The sequence below is a fragment of the Pan paniscus genome, chromosome 12, assembly GCF_029289425.2.
Source record: "Pan paniscus chromosome 12, NHGRI_mPanPan1-v2.0_pri, whole genome shotgun sequence".
NCBI lineage: Eukaryota > Metazoa > Chordata > Mammalia > Primates > Hominidae > Pan > Pan paniscus.
In genome coordinates, this window is record NC_073261.2 from 27227946 (window position 1) to 27244256 (window position 16311).

Consider the following 16311-nt stretch of genomic DNA (forward strand, 5'->3'; position numbering starts at 1 on the left):
AGAGTTAGTGTTTTAGTACGTGCAAAATATTTTCACTTACCTTTTTCTCAGGAATAGAACAATTGTGTGAGTAATGAAACTTTTTGGATGTATTTATACGGCACCCTCTCACGCCATCCAAAACTGATCCTAGTCATAGAACTGGGAAGAGCCATCCCCATTCTACATGGGAGGAGTAGGAGCAGAGAGCCATAGCAATGCAGCAGGGAAAGGAACTTTGCTCTCTTGGGCCAATGCTTTTGGAAGGGGCATTGCCATTGCAGTGGTTCTCAACCACAGTACTCCAGGGTACCCTCCTTCAGCCCATGAAACCTCATGATGGGGTGGCTGTCTGTAGTTGGCAGAAATCTTCTAGATGCTGCGGCTATGCCCCCACCCTCAACGTGGCATATGTGCACACATGTTATATGGAGAAACACATACGCTGCCCACATCACTGATATCTAAGTGTTGGTGGCGAAACCCCATGTAATTCCAGGCTGAGTTTAATGATGGGCTATAAATGAATGCTTTGGTGGAGAATGTCTTGGTCACCTCCATGGATTTTACCTGTGTCAAGACTGAGATGTTGGCTGGGTGTGGTGGCTCACACCTGTAATCCTAGCACTTTGGTAGGCCGAGGTGGGCTGATCACTTGAGGTCAGGAGTTCGAGACCAGCCTGGCCAATATGGCGAAACTCCGTCTCTACTAAAAACACAAAAATTAGTGGGGTATGGTGGTGGGTGCCTGTAATCCCAGTTACTCGGGAGGCTGAGGCAGGAGAATCACTTGAACCAGGAGGCACAGTTTACATTGAGCCGAGATTGTGCCACTGCACTCCAGGCTGGGCAAGAGAGAGAGAGACGCTGTCTCGAAACAAACAAAAAAAAGATTGAGATGTTTCCAGAAACTTTTTCTGTTTTGCTGTCACTTCTACAGTAAACCATTTGTTTTTCGGGCACAAACTTTAACACAAAGATCAGAACCTGATAGGCCGATGCACATATTGCAGCTCAAAAAGCTGATGGCTTGCTTTCATCTTTTCCGTATCTTTGATTATCCTTCAAACATCTTGAAATTAGAAAAAAAGAATTACTGGTGAAAACATGTATGCAGGGATGTATAACAAGGGACAGAGGAAATTGTACAAATTTGTTAATTTATTACAAAATTTTCACTCACAGAAAAACACAAGAAAACTTTTATACTTTTATATTTGGGAAAAGGAACTGGTATCTCAGATACAAAATAATTTACACATAAGCCATACAATTTTATTTTATATAGAAATAGGTCATTATTACAACAGCTGTACAATTCACTACGCTTCATCTTATAATTACATAAAATCTTTTCTTTAGAAACATCTCAACATAACAAAACATACAAAAAAAGCAAAGTGCATTTTGAAAAGGAAAATCCAATTCTCAGTATTCTCATGAAGATATGTAGAAAGATGCAGCATTCTCACTCAAAGGGCCAGCACGTGGCAGGGTCTCCTTGGGGACTGCAGTCCCCCAGGCCTGTCTGGCTTGTGAAACCTCTCCCCTCACAGACTTGGAGTTCTCAGCAGAATTCTGGAATGTTGGCTGGCATGATTGTGCTTTGCTTTGAGTCCACCTTTGTAGTTGCAATCAATGAAGTAAACAGGAAATAGTCCAGTGTTTTATTTAGGGGCTAAAAAATCACCACCAGCATGGCCTGGGGTGAAAAGCCTCATCCCATTAGGGTTTAGGCCAGAAAGTGTGAATCTGTAGCTTGGTTAATAACAACCAGCTTCTCTGATTGGTGGGCTGCTGTTGTTACTGTGGTCTCTGAATGAAGCCATGAGACCTTATTATTTTTTTAAAAAAAACAGAAAGTGCCTAAGTTATTTCCTCTGTGTAGCTGTGCAAATTAAAACAAAAACAACCATTTAAAAATAATGAAAAATAATCTCTTTATTCTCTCTCTCCAACAGATCTCTGACCCAGTCCTTCTCCAATACAAAGGAAAGACGATCAAGAGCGTGAAGGCCAGCTAGCGCAGATGGGCGAGCCGCAGGTGGCTAGAGCAACCGGTGTACTCTCGGGGGATGCAGCGAGATGCGCCATCTCTGACGGCAAACCGACCGACGATGCCTACACGGGGCACCTGGTTCCTGTCCAGTATGGCTATAGAGTGTGCCCAAGAACCTCGGAGGCAAGAGAAACACGGTCAGTATTCCTGATCATTTCCACTGCAGCAAGCGCTGCACTCCAGAGATGGTTACCATCCAGGAGTTCTGAAACGTATGCAGTGTGCACAAAAGCCAGGGGTTTAGTTCAGACTCCTCTCCCCATCTCCTGTGGCCACCCCCCTCATCCATTGGTTAAAGCTGATTGTGTCCCGACTTCAGTGCCGGGGCATTATCGGGGCGGCTGCTGGAGGCCTGACGACTCAGACAGACTGCTGACCCTTCGGGGAGGACGTAGGGGCTGGGGCTGTGCTGGGGGTGGTTGGGGGTAGCCCAGGGTCCCTGGCTGTTGTGAGTAGGTGGAGAGAAGTAGCGAGTCCTGCTGCTCACTGTGCAAAGAGGTTGGTGCCTGTACCTAGAAAAAAAAAGAACAAAGGGCTTCAGAGGTGGTTCTGATGTCCGCTCCTCAACTGTCTTACAAGGCAGTGCGGGGCATGCTGCAGGTTGAGTTAGACTATAGGGCTGTCTTTCTTGGGGGGTCATGTGGGGAGAGGTGGCTCTGGCAAGACCTGGGGGTGTGGTGGGGATGGGGACTAAGGGAACCTTAGGGTGAATTCTGAGGCTAAGTTCTCCGCCAATAGTGGGGGCACCTTCTGGCCCAATCGACCTAGGCCTGTGGCTATGGCTATGGCGAACGGTTTCGTAAACACGTGCACATGATCTACATGTAGCCACAATGTTTTTGGATGATGGAACCTGAGGCCACATGCAGGTAGTTGACAGGGCAGAATCCAAACACACATACAGTTTGCACACTTTTCACTGCTGGTCCCTGATCCCGTAGCTACCTCCAGATTCACCAGCACCTACTAGGAGCATCTTGATTGGAAGTTTAGAAGCTTTGACTGACCAAAGCCTGACTTTGGAGACTTCAGTCTTATCACCCACTATTTCCTTCCATGAAATCTCCTCCTGCAAGTAACCCAGCACCCCCCTGCTCTCAAAGCTGCCCAGGCACAGCTGCCCTGAACTTTTGCTCAGGCTGTCTGGCTGGAACACTGTCCCTTTATCTTCACCCTCACCCACATTTCGGGCATTTCCTGGACATCAGACTCTGCAGTGGGTGCCTTCTGAGCCCTCCCTCTTCTCAAGTCCCTTCCTCCACAAAGGCTTCCCCACCACAGCACTCCCACTGTTCCCAAATCCGAGCCTGACTGCATTCTGTGCTAACCCACCTCTCTGCACCCCACCCCAAGCCCCTAAGGGCAGTGAGTGGGCCGAAGCGCTCTCTGTATTCATAGCCTACATCTTGTCTGCAACAGGTGCATGCAAACTTGTCTGTTGCTCATTTCCCATCCAAAATCACTTCTGGGTCTCGAGAACTGACAAGATCTGCAAAGCCAAAGTCTGAGTTGACTCCCACTATGTGTGGGGTCAGGGAGATCTGAAAATTATAGCACAGATGGCTTAGCAGCACTGGAATTAAATTACATTCTAGAACTGCAAGGACAGCTATCTTCATCACTATCTACAGTACTCAAGAGGTCTCAGCTACTGCTCATTCTCCATGGCTTTGCAGGTGCAGGTGGGGCTGCAGGCCAGGGAGGAAGCCCCCCCAGGACAGGGAAGGGCTGGGGTGAAGAGGGGCACCCTGCACATGGGTGAGGGAAGGCCAGGCCCTTCTGGAGCTGGGGAGACGCAGACGTGTGGCTCCCACGTGAACCTGCGGACCAGTGGCTCTCACCCTCCCTGCTTTTGACATACTTGGCACTTGCTTGAAGTAATTTTTGCCTTCGAAGTAGTGACCACATGTAAATGAGCTCCAAATTTTCCTGGCAAGCCCAATTTCACACATCACTGTATTTATGAAGGCAGGTTAATGGATCTTTAACTAAATGTGATTTAACTTTATGTTTATATAGGACTTTATAAACACACTGAAAAGTCCAACATAGTCATCAATGTTTTTTGACTTTTACTCTAAAAACTATGAACATATCAAGATGCAAATCCTTGAGTAAAAACTACTTTTTTAAAAAAGAACCTTTTTAGCACATAACCACATAAGGCATAATAGCCGACTCGTAATTTCACGTACTCTGTAGACATAGACTTCATAAACTTTAAGCATGAAAAACAATCAAATAACAATCTTTCTGGGGCTTACTTCTATACTAGGGATAGAACAACCTTGAAAGCAAGGGAATAAAATATCTCTGAGACTTGGGGTGTGGAGCGTGGCCCGGCTCCCAGGCCTGCACGGGGGCCCCCTGGGCCGTGGCACCCACCTGCAGGTAGTGCTGCGGTGGCTGCTGCCGGGCCTGTGCAGGCTGCAGGGGCGATGGTTGGGAGGCGGGGAAGCTGGGGTGGAGCACCGCCTGCCCCATCAGCAGGACGGGCATCGGGGCGCTGCTGCTGTTGGCGGGGTGTGCGTCTGGATTTTGAAACACGGTCTGGCTCTGTGCGTACCTGTTTCACGTGGGAAGGAGAAAACAGGTCCTTTAAGAAAGCAGTATTGATACGACACCAAAAGCACGAGCAACAAAGAAAAAACAAATAAGTTGGACTTCATAAGAAACTTTTGGCCAGGCGCGGTGGCTCATGCCTGTAATCCCAGCACTTTGGGAGGCCGAGGCAAGCGGATCACAAGGTCAGGAGATCGAGATCAGCCTGGCCAATATGGTGAAACCCCTGTCTCTACTAAAAATATAAAAATTAGCCAGGTGTCATGTTGGGCACCTGTAGTCCCAGCTACTTGGGAGGCTGAGGCAGGAGAATAGCTTGAACCCGGGAGGTGGAGACTGTAGTGAGCCGAGATCACACCACTGCACTCCAGCCTGGGCGACAGAGTGAGACTCCGTCTCAAAGAAAAAAAAAAAAGAAACTTTTGTCCATCAAAAGACACTATCAACACTATCAACAGAGGGAAAAGGCAGCCCACAGAGTAGGGGAAGATATTTGCACGTCACATATCTAATAAGAGACCGATACCAGAATATATAAAGAATGCCTACAACTCCACAACAAGACACCCACACAACCCAATCAAAAAATGGGCATTGGGGCTGACATTTCTCCAAAGAGAAGCTAGAAATGGCCAACACACACATGAAAACATACTCAGCATCACGAGCCATTCCATTAGGGCAAAGCAGATCAAAACCAAAATGAGATGTCCCTTCACACTCATTACAATGGTGATTATCAAAAAACCAGGAAGTAACTTCACATGGCCGGGAGGAGAGCGAGAACGAGGGGGAGGGGCTACACACTTTTAAACAAACAGATCTAGGGAGAACTCTATCACAAGAACAGCAAGGGGGAAGTCCCCACCCATGATCAATCACCTCCCACCAGGCCACACCTCCAACACTAGGGATTACAATTCAACAAGAGATTTTGGTGGGGACACAGAGCCGACATTTAACACAGTGGCTGCAGCACTGGACAGTTCCCACCAACAGAGCACTGAAGTTCAAGTGATTCTCCTGCCTCAGCCTCCTGAGTAGCTGGGATTACAGGCACGTGCCACCACACCCGGCTAATTTTTGTATTTTTAGTAGAGATGGGGGTTTCACCATGTTGGCCAGACTGGTCTTGAACTTCTGACCTCAGGTGATCTGCCCGCCTTGGCCTCCCAAAGTGTTGGGATTACAGGCATGAGCCACTGCGCCCAGCCTATTTCCACTTATTTGGATCATTTAGGAAGAATAGGTAAAATCCAGAAGCAAAACCAGCCCACTTCCTCCCACCTAATGATAGACATGAATGGAACTTTACAGATGGCTCCCCACAACCTGCAGGTCCCTCCTTACCCTCCTGTGACCAAAGGGAGGGCCAGAAAGTCTCAGGGGCAGAGGCTGCCTAGAAAGTTATCCTGAGGCATAGGGAGACCCCAGACAGGGCCAACAAGGTGGACTTTGAAGATTCAGGGAGCCCAAGGGGCCTGTGGCCTGGAGTTAGCTGGCCTCCAGCCCTACCATCTGCACTGTGTGGCCTTCAAGAATGTAATCTAACCCCTTTAAAGCCCAGCCTCTTCACTGGTTTAAAAAACAAACAAAAAACAAAACAAACAAACAAACAAACAAAACCGAGCATGTGCCTACACCCTAGGGTTTTTATCAGGATAAAATTAAATAATGAACATACAGACCCTGACCCTCAGAAAGGCAGTAACCATCTGCTGTTACTCTCTGTCCTGGCTGAAGGAGGGCACAGAAGAAGGACTTCTAGGGAGAGGGGCCTGGGGGTGCCTGCGAGGCTTCTACATGAGGGCATCCCAGGCCTGATCGGCTAGCACTGCCCTGGTTAGCTCTGGACACAAAGTCAACCAGTGTTAATATGAAGGAGATGTCTGTGTGATAGCTCTATTTCTGCCTCATTCCCAAGGGCTAGAAACTGTTTTCCAGCAGCTTTTAAACTATTTCCCCTGTGTCTCCAGTAACCGTTGTCCCTAGTAATTAAGTAGCTGAGTAAAGCTGCTTCTGGTCCTACAGGTGCTAGTGGAGAGGAGGCTGGGGAAGGCAGAGAGGGGGCTGCTTGTCTGGGAGAGAAGGGCCCGAGCACAGTGCCAGAAGCACGGAGCACCAAGTGTGCCTGCGGCATGTCAGCTGGAGCCTGGGGGAGGGTCCTTGGGAAGGGGGATGTCTCCAGGGGTGAGGGCTTTAGAGGGCTTTACAGGTGTAAAGAAGTCGGAAGATGATGGCAAACGGTGGGGTGTGAATTGTTTCATTCAGTGCTGCTCTAAGCATGGAGCGCTGAGTTTTTTCTGCTTAATTGGGACACGGTAGAAGAAAAGCTGAGGGGCAGCGTCCCCTTCACAGCTGTGGGCACACTCAGACCCTGCCTTTAGCGCAAGGCTCATGTGAGTGCTGCTGGCCCAGGCGGGTGAGTCTGGCCAGCCTGGAACCATTCCACCAGCGCTTGCCTCCTGCCTCCCGCCAGGGTCCACGTACTTGACTTGCCGTCCCGTCCTGCTGACTTCCGAGGGCTGCCTTGCGTCACAGGACCCGGGCATCATGGGCTGGATGGGCTGGCTCAGCAACAGCCTTTAAGCAGAGGTGGGGAAATAGGAAACTGATCAGCACCTGAACCACAGACCCACTGGTCGTGGCAGCACTTGCTCAGCCTGGCTGGACCCTTTATGGTTGACTCTAATCTCCACTCTCCTGGCTTCATTCTCTGAGGATGATGGACGCAGCGGGTAACCTCCCCTGGACCTCAGGATCCCAAGCCCTGTCCTCTGCTTCCTTAGCTGAGATCAACTGTGGACACTTTAGAATCTGTCTGAACTTTGCCTCCGTCTAAAGCAGAAAGTAGAGCTGAAATGAATGGGGTAAAATGATGCCTGGGTTATCCTTTAAACAAGGGCAGTCTCGTACCTCAGCTGCCGATCATGGCTGAAGTCTGGGCTGGGCTGGCACTGGCTGGCATCCTGGGAGGTGGAAGCAGGTGTGGTCAGATTCAGACTTGGCGGGAGCACAGCTGTGGCGCTGCTGAACGGGGACACTAGGCTGCTTCCAGAGCGGCCGCTGCTCTGCATTAGCTGTGAGCTTCTCATTGGCTTTGGACCCTGGAGCATCATTTCAATGAGAAAGGTAAGACTTGGACTCAACCCTGGGCCATCTCTCCAGGAAACCTCCCAGTGTCTCCTCCTTCTACCTACCCTTGCCTTTCCTCTAAATCAGAACCTCCCAACTACTGAATTACTTTGATCTTGTGACTGTCTTCCCCATTGGATTGTATTTGAATCCCTTGGGCCTAGGACAGTGCCGGACTCCAGGCAGGCAAGTAGCAAATGTGCCTTGAACTGAACTACTTTCTGCTTCAAATTCTACTGCAGACACATGGCCCTCCTGGCTGTTTCTCCAACTCACCAGGCCTACTCCTGCCCTAGGGCCTTTGCATGAGCTGACTGCTCTGTAGAATGCTCTTCCCCTGACATTGACATGGCTCATTCTTTCACCCCCTCAGGTCTTGACTCAAATATTATCTTCTTCAAAAGGCCTTACCTGGCTACCTCTTTACACCTCCAGCCATTCCTGGCCCTCACCAGCATTCCTGTACCATTGCACATACTATAATTTTCACATGTTCGTCTCTCTCCTCACTTGGAACAGAAATTCTTTTTTCTTTTTTGTTCACTGCTTTCCCTCAGTGCTCAGAATTTAGTGCCTGGCACGCAGTGAGCTGAGTGAAATAATAAATGAGTGAGGAAGTGGGCTTGCACCTGCTTTGGGTTTTCTGTCTATTTCACTGATTGTCCATTCATCCGATAACACAGTGCTCTCATTCTTAGTTTTTACAAAATTTTCCAATATCAGATAGTATAAATCCTTCCTCAGTTTTCTCTTTTCCAAAATTTTCTTAGCTCTTCTCACCTATTTTTCTGATGACCTTTTAAATCAAAAGGCTGTATTTTCAAGCAAAACCCTTACATTTGAAGAAAGATGGCCTAAACACTTCCATATGTGTTTATCTGTATTGTACTGCAGGTTATCTAAGTTCCCAGATTCTCTACTGGACTACAAGCTCCTCGAGGCCCAGGACAACTCTTGCTCATCATTGTTCCCCTGGGTCTTGGTGAATTCAGGAGCTCAGCTGACTTTACCAAAGCCACGAGGGCCTGGGAATGTGAGGCTGGAGGAAAGGCTGCCTTCCCATCTGTTATCCTCCAGAAGCCCTGCTCCAGACTTCTGAATTCCATTCCATTTGAGTGCCATTTATCTGCTGGCGATTTTGTCCAATTGCAAGGTCACTGGTGGCTTGGAATAGGTGGAAATGGCTACAAGGGTTTGGCAAAGAGTCTGGGGGGCCTGGAGGAGCAGGGGGGCCTGGAGGAGCAGGGGGCACCTGGAGGGGCAGGGAGGCCTGGAGGAGCAGGGGGGCCTGGAGGAGCAGGGGGCGCCTGGAGGAGCAGGGGGACCTGGAGGAACAGTGGGGGCCTGAAGGGGCAGGGGGCACCTGGAGGAGCAGAGAGGCCTGGAGGAGCAGTGGGGGCCTGGAGGAGCAGGGGGACCTGGAGGAGCAGTGGGGGCCTGGAGGAGCAGGGAGACCTGGAGGAGCAGTGGGGGCCTGGAGGAGCAGGGGGTGCCTGGAGGAGCAGGGAGGCCTGGAGGAGCAGTGGGAGCCTGGAGGAGCAGGGGGCGCCTGGAGGAGCAGGGGGCACCTGGGGCAAGGGACAGTGAACAGCAGTGGCTGCTCATGTGGGTAATGGTTAAAACCAGAGTAGATGACAGGGACCGTGGATTTTGAGTATTGGGACATTCAGCTGCCAGTGGGTCTCTGGGATGGCCATACCTGCCTCTAACCCTAAGTCAGCATCAAAGGTGAACATTTCAGCTGAGTGGTATCTTTTAAGCACGAGAGCAAGGGACTGAGGTGGACATTTATAAAACACAGAAGGAAGCCAATACAACTTGGGGTTTCAAAGTGACTTTAACAGAAGAAGGAAAAGAAGGCTCACTCCCAAATCTACCCCCAGTCCATAACGGAACAGGGCAGTAGGCCTCAGTTCACGTAGGCTGCAGGAATCAAGTATGTCCCAAACTGCAAGAGGGTGTCTGCTCTAGAGGCAAGGAGTGAAGCTGGCAAGGAGCACATTTACCTGGGTTGATATCACACTTGATTCTCTGAGCAGGTGCTGGCTTGTGACCTGGGCAGAGGAGATCTGCCCTGGAAGTTGGGGGCCCGCCCCGAGCTGGGGCTGAGTCACTGCAGCTGACCTTTGCTGTAGCTGCTGCTGAGCCTCAGGTCGCTGGGTGCTGCTGAAGCTCAGGGATACAGCTGGCTGCTGCAGGAACATCTGGGAGCAGAACAGAAATGCCTGTGAAGTTGGGGTCATGGGTACCTCACCAGTGTGCACCTCCTTTGCATTCCCTGTGCCAGTAAGAACTTTCTTGCTCTGAGCTGCCTAGAAATAGTTCATTTACTCCACTGGTGGACATGGAGCACCTGTGATGCCCCAAGCTCAGTGTAAGGCACTGGCCACAGAGCCATGGGCTGGAGAGACACTCTCTCTGCCTTCATGAAGGTTACAGGCAAGTGACTGAGGCCTAACAATGTGAAAGCTGTTTAGACCCAGATGTTCTGTAAATAATGTGATGTACTTGTTTAGAGTCGAGGTTGGCTTACCAGCTTCTTCCTAGAAGGGAGAAATACCTGGTGAGTGGAATGCATGATGCAGTCATGATAATATTGCCTAATGATATAGGGGCAGAGGGATGGCTCACCTGTGGCATGGGCCACATTGCCCTCGCAGTAGGACCAGACTCTGTGTTTGCCCTTGAATCTCTGACCAGTGACTCGTGTCTGTACCCACATTACTGTTGAGAATCTTCAATCCAGTGCTCTCAGGTGAGATGGCAGATCTCTCATTAATTAAGGAACCACATACCCAGGCAGGCCAATAAAATGGATATGATCGCATAACATTAAGTCCATGCACTTTAAAATTATGTTCAAGTTTTGTAATCATCATGATCATCTCTGTGTTTTGTTACCTAAGGTGTCTCAGAGACATTTAAAAGGCCACGGGATATTAGCTTGGTGGTTTTAATTTGAAAGATTTAAGAGAATTTGAGGTATTCTTGAGAATCCTGATTTAGTTCAAATAAGTTTGGTGTATTTGATTTAAAACAGTTGTTTACGCTGGGCGCTGTGGCTAATACCTGTATTACAGCACTTTGGGAGGCCAAGGCAGGCAGATCGCTTGAGGCCAGGAGCTTGAGACCAGTCTAACCAATATGGTGAAACCCTGTCTCTACTAAAAATACAAAAATTAGCTGGGCATGGTGGCGCACGCCTGTAATCCCAGTTATTTGGGAGGCTGAGGCAGGGGAATTGCTTGAACCTGGGAGGCGGCGGTTGCAGTGAGCCAAGATCGTGCCACTGCGCTCCAGCCTGGGCAACAGGGTGAGACTCTGTCTCAAAAATGAATAAATAAACAGTTGTTTAGGTGCTTAGAAAGATTTTACTTCTTAGCTTTGTAAGTCTGCCTTGTTAGGTACATAAAATGCTTGAAAGATTCAGATAAATTAAATGTGTAAATGAATAGTTTTGGTAGATAATGTTGATTATTCACAATCAACCTATCAACTAATTGAACATAAATAAAAATCTAGTTAGAGCATTGCTCTTTTTAGACCAAATTAGTAGATTCATAAATAAAACGGAATCTGTCAGTTGACTCTAAAGTTTTAAGAAAGACAACTTTTGTAATTTTAATAATAATTTAATGACAGACCTGAAACTGGCTTTTTAAACAAAAGTACCTCTTGGGTATTAAAAACATCAGATGGCACTGTGTCTATCATGATTCTCAACATACACTGTTCCAGTCCATCAGGCCCTTAGCTTGGAGTTCTTTAGGGGGAAGGCTCTCTGGCTCCCAGCATCTGACGTTTTTCACCCCATTCCTGTACTCAGTGCAGTCCCACCTCATATGCAGTACAGGACCGACAGGCTGACATCTGTTGAGTGTCAGCGCAGGTTTGGAGAGGCAGGCGCGCTGGGGAGACTTACGGATCGGTTCGCTCAAGCATCTGTTTCATGGGTGGGGTCAAGCCACTTACCAGAGGCCCGAGATGGGCAGGTGGCTGAGCTGGGGCTGGGTTCTGATCTTTCTACCATCCCACGGGACCTCCCCAAACTCCTCTCATGCCCCACCCACCACAGAGAAGCCTGCAGTTTTGAAATGAGGACTCCTTGTCACTTTAGAAATTAAGAAGAATTTTCTGGGTATCCATCATTTTACACATTTTGAGGATTCATGTTTCATGCAATCCCAGCTCCCTATTAAAATACGACTCATTTATAGCACATAGGGCAACCTATACTTCATCACTTCAGCAAAAACCTAGTTAGTCAAACCCAATTACCATGCGTTTTTCTGGTAGGACACAATTTACCTTTTGATTAGAGTTCGAATAAATCCAACCTTTATTGATGAGAGGCAGTATAATTTACCTTAAAGCAGACCTATCTTAGCTCAAATTCCCACCCTACCATTTACTAGCAGTATGGCCTTCGGCAATTTTAATAACTTTTCAAAGCCTTAGTTTCCTCATTAGTAAAAAGTAGTGACATTAAAAAAAATAGTGACATTAAGAGCATATATCTTATTAAGGACTAAATGAAGTTAATGCATATAAATGACCTGAAACATAGTAAGTACTGAATGAATGTCAGATAATAACATTCAAAATGAAAAAAGGAGCTTTTTCCTCCTTCGCCTCTTTGGGCATATAAAAACTGTTTGATAAATGAATGAATGGAATAAATGCATGTATGAATGAATAAACATATGAATGGTGCTTTCACTCAGAGAAGGGCAAACTATGTCTGCTGGTGTTATTTATGTAACAGACTGTAACAGCAAGGTGTGCTACTCTGTCCCATCGATGTATATCCTCTGACAGTAGAAACCCTGTCCTGTTTATCTTTCTGTATCCTCACAGTGCTTAACCACGTACCTGGTAAATAAAGGGTGTCTGTCGGATGGATGGACTAAAGGATGGATGGAAGGAAGAAAGGACGGGCAGAAGGATGTATAGAAGGGAGGGTGGCTAGAAGAAAGGATGGACAGATGGCGGCTGGATGGAAGGAAGGATGGATGGAAGGATGGATAGATGGTGGCTGGATGGAAGGACGGATGGAAGGATGGACAGATGATGGCTGGATGGAAGGATGGATAGATGATGGCTGGATGGAAGGAAGGATGGATAGATGGATGGATGAACCAGTTGAGGAACACGTCATTTGCCATTGCTACAGGTGTCCTTCTAGGCATTCCTTTGAGCAGCCAGCAGAGGGCGCGCATGCTCTCAAAAAGAGCAAGAGGCAGCCTTGGAGGGGGCGATGATGGGCCTTTCAGCACAACAGCTCTTGTCCAGGTAGCCCCATTTTCATGACCCCATCCAGGTGCAAACACCAACAGCCCTTCAGGACTTCTTCCTCATAACCCAACGTTTTTTTGAAAAAAAAAAAAAAAAATAGTAAGCATCACAGGCACATATAGCCTCGACGAAAGTTTTGAAGCAATGAAGTAAAGCATCACAAGTCCACTGAGGTTGGGATAAAGGCCACGGGGTGGGGGACTGGTTCCTGGTTTGCTGCTGGGCACAGCCGTACTTCTGTTTATCAACAATAAAGTAGAATTTTGTGGCTTAAGGAGATGGTGACTTAAAAGGGCTCTGAGGTCAACTTTATAGAAAACATAAAAAAAAAAAAAGTTCTCCAAGTGGGAAAAGTTATCAGAGAAAACAAACCAACAACTTCTAATTTTCAAGAACAAACCAATCCTACACTCACAGATGATTTTTCATTAGTGTTATCTGCTTATTTCTACAAATACTTGTCATTACAGGACATTTTAGAAGTATACAAAATAGACAAGTAATATAATGAAACCTTGGCATCACCATTAGGCTTCAACAATCATCAGTGTTTTGTCATTCTTATTTTATCTATCCCTCTACTTTTGGGGGTGGGCTGGAGTCATTTCTACTTGCTTATTCTTCACACTTGAATCACACAGTTTAGTTTAAAAAAAACAAATATCACATTTTGGAACATATTTCTTTAAGTCTTACAAAAAAACAAGGCAGGCTCCTTGAGGAAATATCCTCTGTCTTGACTATCTGTGGATTTCCATGATCTCTGGAAAATTCCACTGCAAAGATAAAGCCTCAGGAATGAACACAGGGCAGGAAGGCACCGGAGGGTGCAATTCCCATGCCGGCCAGCTCAGAACGTCCCTCAGTGCACTGTGGCATAGGTACTTTGGGGTTAACCAAAGGCATGGGTCACAAGGAGGAAAAATACTTTGTTATAACAGGAGTGAAAGCGATAACCTTGCTGCCTGTTATTTTAAAATTCAGAAAAGGCAGGAAGTAGAAAAACTCCAGGCACTGAGGGGGATGTTCATACGCCTACCTCAATTTTAGCAGTTTCTGGCTCGATTTCCCCCTTCCTGTTAGTGTAAAAATTCCATTAAAGTAATTGGAGTCAGGCAAGCATTGGGCTCCCAGTCAGGCCCTGGATCAGTGAGAAAAATATTCCAGCTGGGAAGGCGTAAGTCAAAAGCCACTTTTTACCTATTCTAGTAAAAGGTGGAATGGCAGCTCGGTGACTCCATTTCTTTTCACGAGAAGGCCGAGCCTTTTTCTGGTCAATTTAAGGGTGCACTGAGGAGGTGGGGAGAGCAGCAGGGCTCTGGCATGGCCCAGGCTGTCTGAGTGAAGCCTGCTCAAGGCGCACACGCCGTGTCTTGAGGGGAGCAGGTGGGGAGGTGGCCTGTCCAGGGCGGGGCTCTTCTCTTTAAGGTGAGCAGCCACCTCTGAGAGGCCTGTGCAGGGGCAGGAAGGGGAGGGACAGTGAGCATCTAGAAAGCTACCACCAGGAGTGCCCCTGAGGGCCAGGCGGAGCTGCTGGGACCTCAGCGAGGCAGGATGGCCAAACGAGCAACTCCCTAAGCCCCCAGACACCTGCACCACTGTGTATTAATCTCAGCGTGCACCGGCTCACGGCGCTGTGCCCCGACAGAACCCGCCTGTCGCCTATGGTAGGTGTGGGTGCACTTCAGAAGCTGTGTGGCCAGGGGAGGGTCTGCGTAGATGGTGATGGGGGAAGCAGCAGGGACAGTGCTCTGGCAGAGATGTTATTTCTGCTTCTTTCTGTCCCTTCTAAGGGTCTCCAAATGCTTAGCGCTCCCAGGGCAGATGCCAAGGTTAGCTAGAGTTACATTTACAATCAAAGGCTGGGTCAGAATCAGGCACTTCTGAAGATACACAGTCCTGGACTAATATAAGTAAAACATCATGTATTATTAAGAGAGATCCAATACGTAAAGGTTTTCCTCCAAAACAAAACAAAAAACAAAACAAAACAACACCTCTCCAAACAATTCTAATATCTGGGGGTCACAGTGAGAGCTGCTGCTGCTAGGCCTTGCAGAGCTTCCCTGCTGGCACACCACAAATGGGGTGCCACCCAGCTCCCTCTGCAGTCCCCAGTAGGCTGTGATATGGATATCATCATTTCCCACATCTCCCTGGATGCCTGCGTTGGATGAGAAACAACAGAGCTGCTTCCATCTCCTCCTGATGGCAGCCTGGGCTGGGAGCTAGGAAAGCAAAGTTATAGAGGTGCAGGGAGGTACTACCCAGGACCGAGGCAGGCATCCATGCAGGGCAATCCAACGCCAAGTGCACAAGTGCAAACGGAGGTGGAGGCAGCGAGCAGATGTGTCTGCCAGAGTGAGGGGCGAGGGAAGAGGACATCAGGGGTGTGGCCTGGAGGCAGGGATGGGGGCCGGGATTTGTTCCTTGTCCTTTGCAGAGACTGCAATATGCTTTCATAAGCAAATGGGGCTTGGCAGGGCAGTGCACAGGGCTTGGGAGGAAGTCCTGGCTGCCCGGAAATGGCGGCAGGACCCCTTCCCACACAGCAGCAGGGACAGAGGCCAGCCCGGGAAGGGGATCACCTGGACATTGGAGTCCTGGACCAGGCAGAGCTGCTCCTGGATCTTGTGGAGCTCTTCCTGTTGCCACCGGATATTGGCCTGCAGGATCCGCGTCCGCTGCTCTAGCTGGTCTTTGATGGTCTGGAACATGCTGAACTGTGCCGAAAACTTCAAGGTGGAGCCGAAAAACATAACCAGATGAAAGAGTTATTTCAGCCTTGCAGGCAGATCTTCCTGCTGCTCGGTCTGTACACTTCATTTCCGTCCCTTAGCCGTCTTTCCCAGCGTCCCTAAGGAGCCCACGGCTGGGTCCTGGGCAGTGAACAGGGGCTGCAGATGAGGTCTGGGCATCCTGGGGGCCCCTGTGCCAGTCTTTCTCAAGCTGGCTATGACAGCAGGCCCGCCTGAATCTGCAGACCTGACTTACTGCCCTGCAGTCCGGGAGGGCCACAGAATTGGGACAGGATTTTGTAAGCAATGTTCACAAACTGATATTCCAAATTTAGAGAGATGAACAAATCGTTCTGGAGATGAATGTCAAAAGCAGGGCATCAGAGAGTCCCTTTTCCCCCTCATTTAGGGCATAGCAGTTTGTATGTGACAGCTTCACAGGCATTTTTGGGTCCGGTCATTATCCTAAATCTGATCCTGGCTCTCTCCAAAACAGCCTGGGATCACCAAGAACTTATCATTCCCCCTCACCCTCCCCTCTCC

General features: G+C 48.5%; 1 protein-coding gene across 9 annotated transcripts in view; it reads right to left on the reverse strand.

Moving 5' to 3' along the window:
* Nucleotides 1-1119: 1119 nt before the first annotated feature.
* NPAS2 (neuronal PAS domain protein 2) overlaps nt 1120-16311 on the reverse strand; it is a 176622-nt gene continuing 161430 nt past the window's right edge. For 4 of the 9 annotated variants that reach the window (XM_034952041.4, XM_055107591.3, XM_055107588.3 and 1 more), the window contains 6 exons: nt 15619-15765; nt 9742-9939; nt 7517-7707; nt 7091-7183; nt 4424-4604; nt 1178-2550 (listed from right to left, as the gene is read on the reverse strand). In XM_034952041.4, coding sequence (XP_034807932.2) covers nt 2368-2550; nt 4424-4604; nt 7091-7183; nt 7517-7707; nt 9742-9939; nt 15619-15765 — 993 coding nt within the window. In that variant the 3' untranslated portion in view covers nt 1178-2367. Of the gene's footprint in view, nt 2551-4423; nt 4605-7090; nt 7184-7516; nt 7708-9741; nt 9940-15618; nt 15766-16311 lie in introns of all 9 variants that reach the window. The other 5 variants (XM_063594761.1, XM_034952040.4, XM_055107589.3 and 2 more) reach the window with 4 other exon arrangements.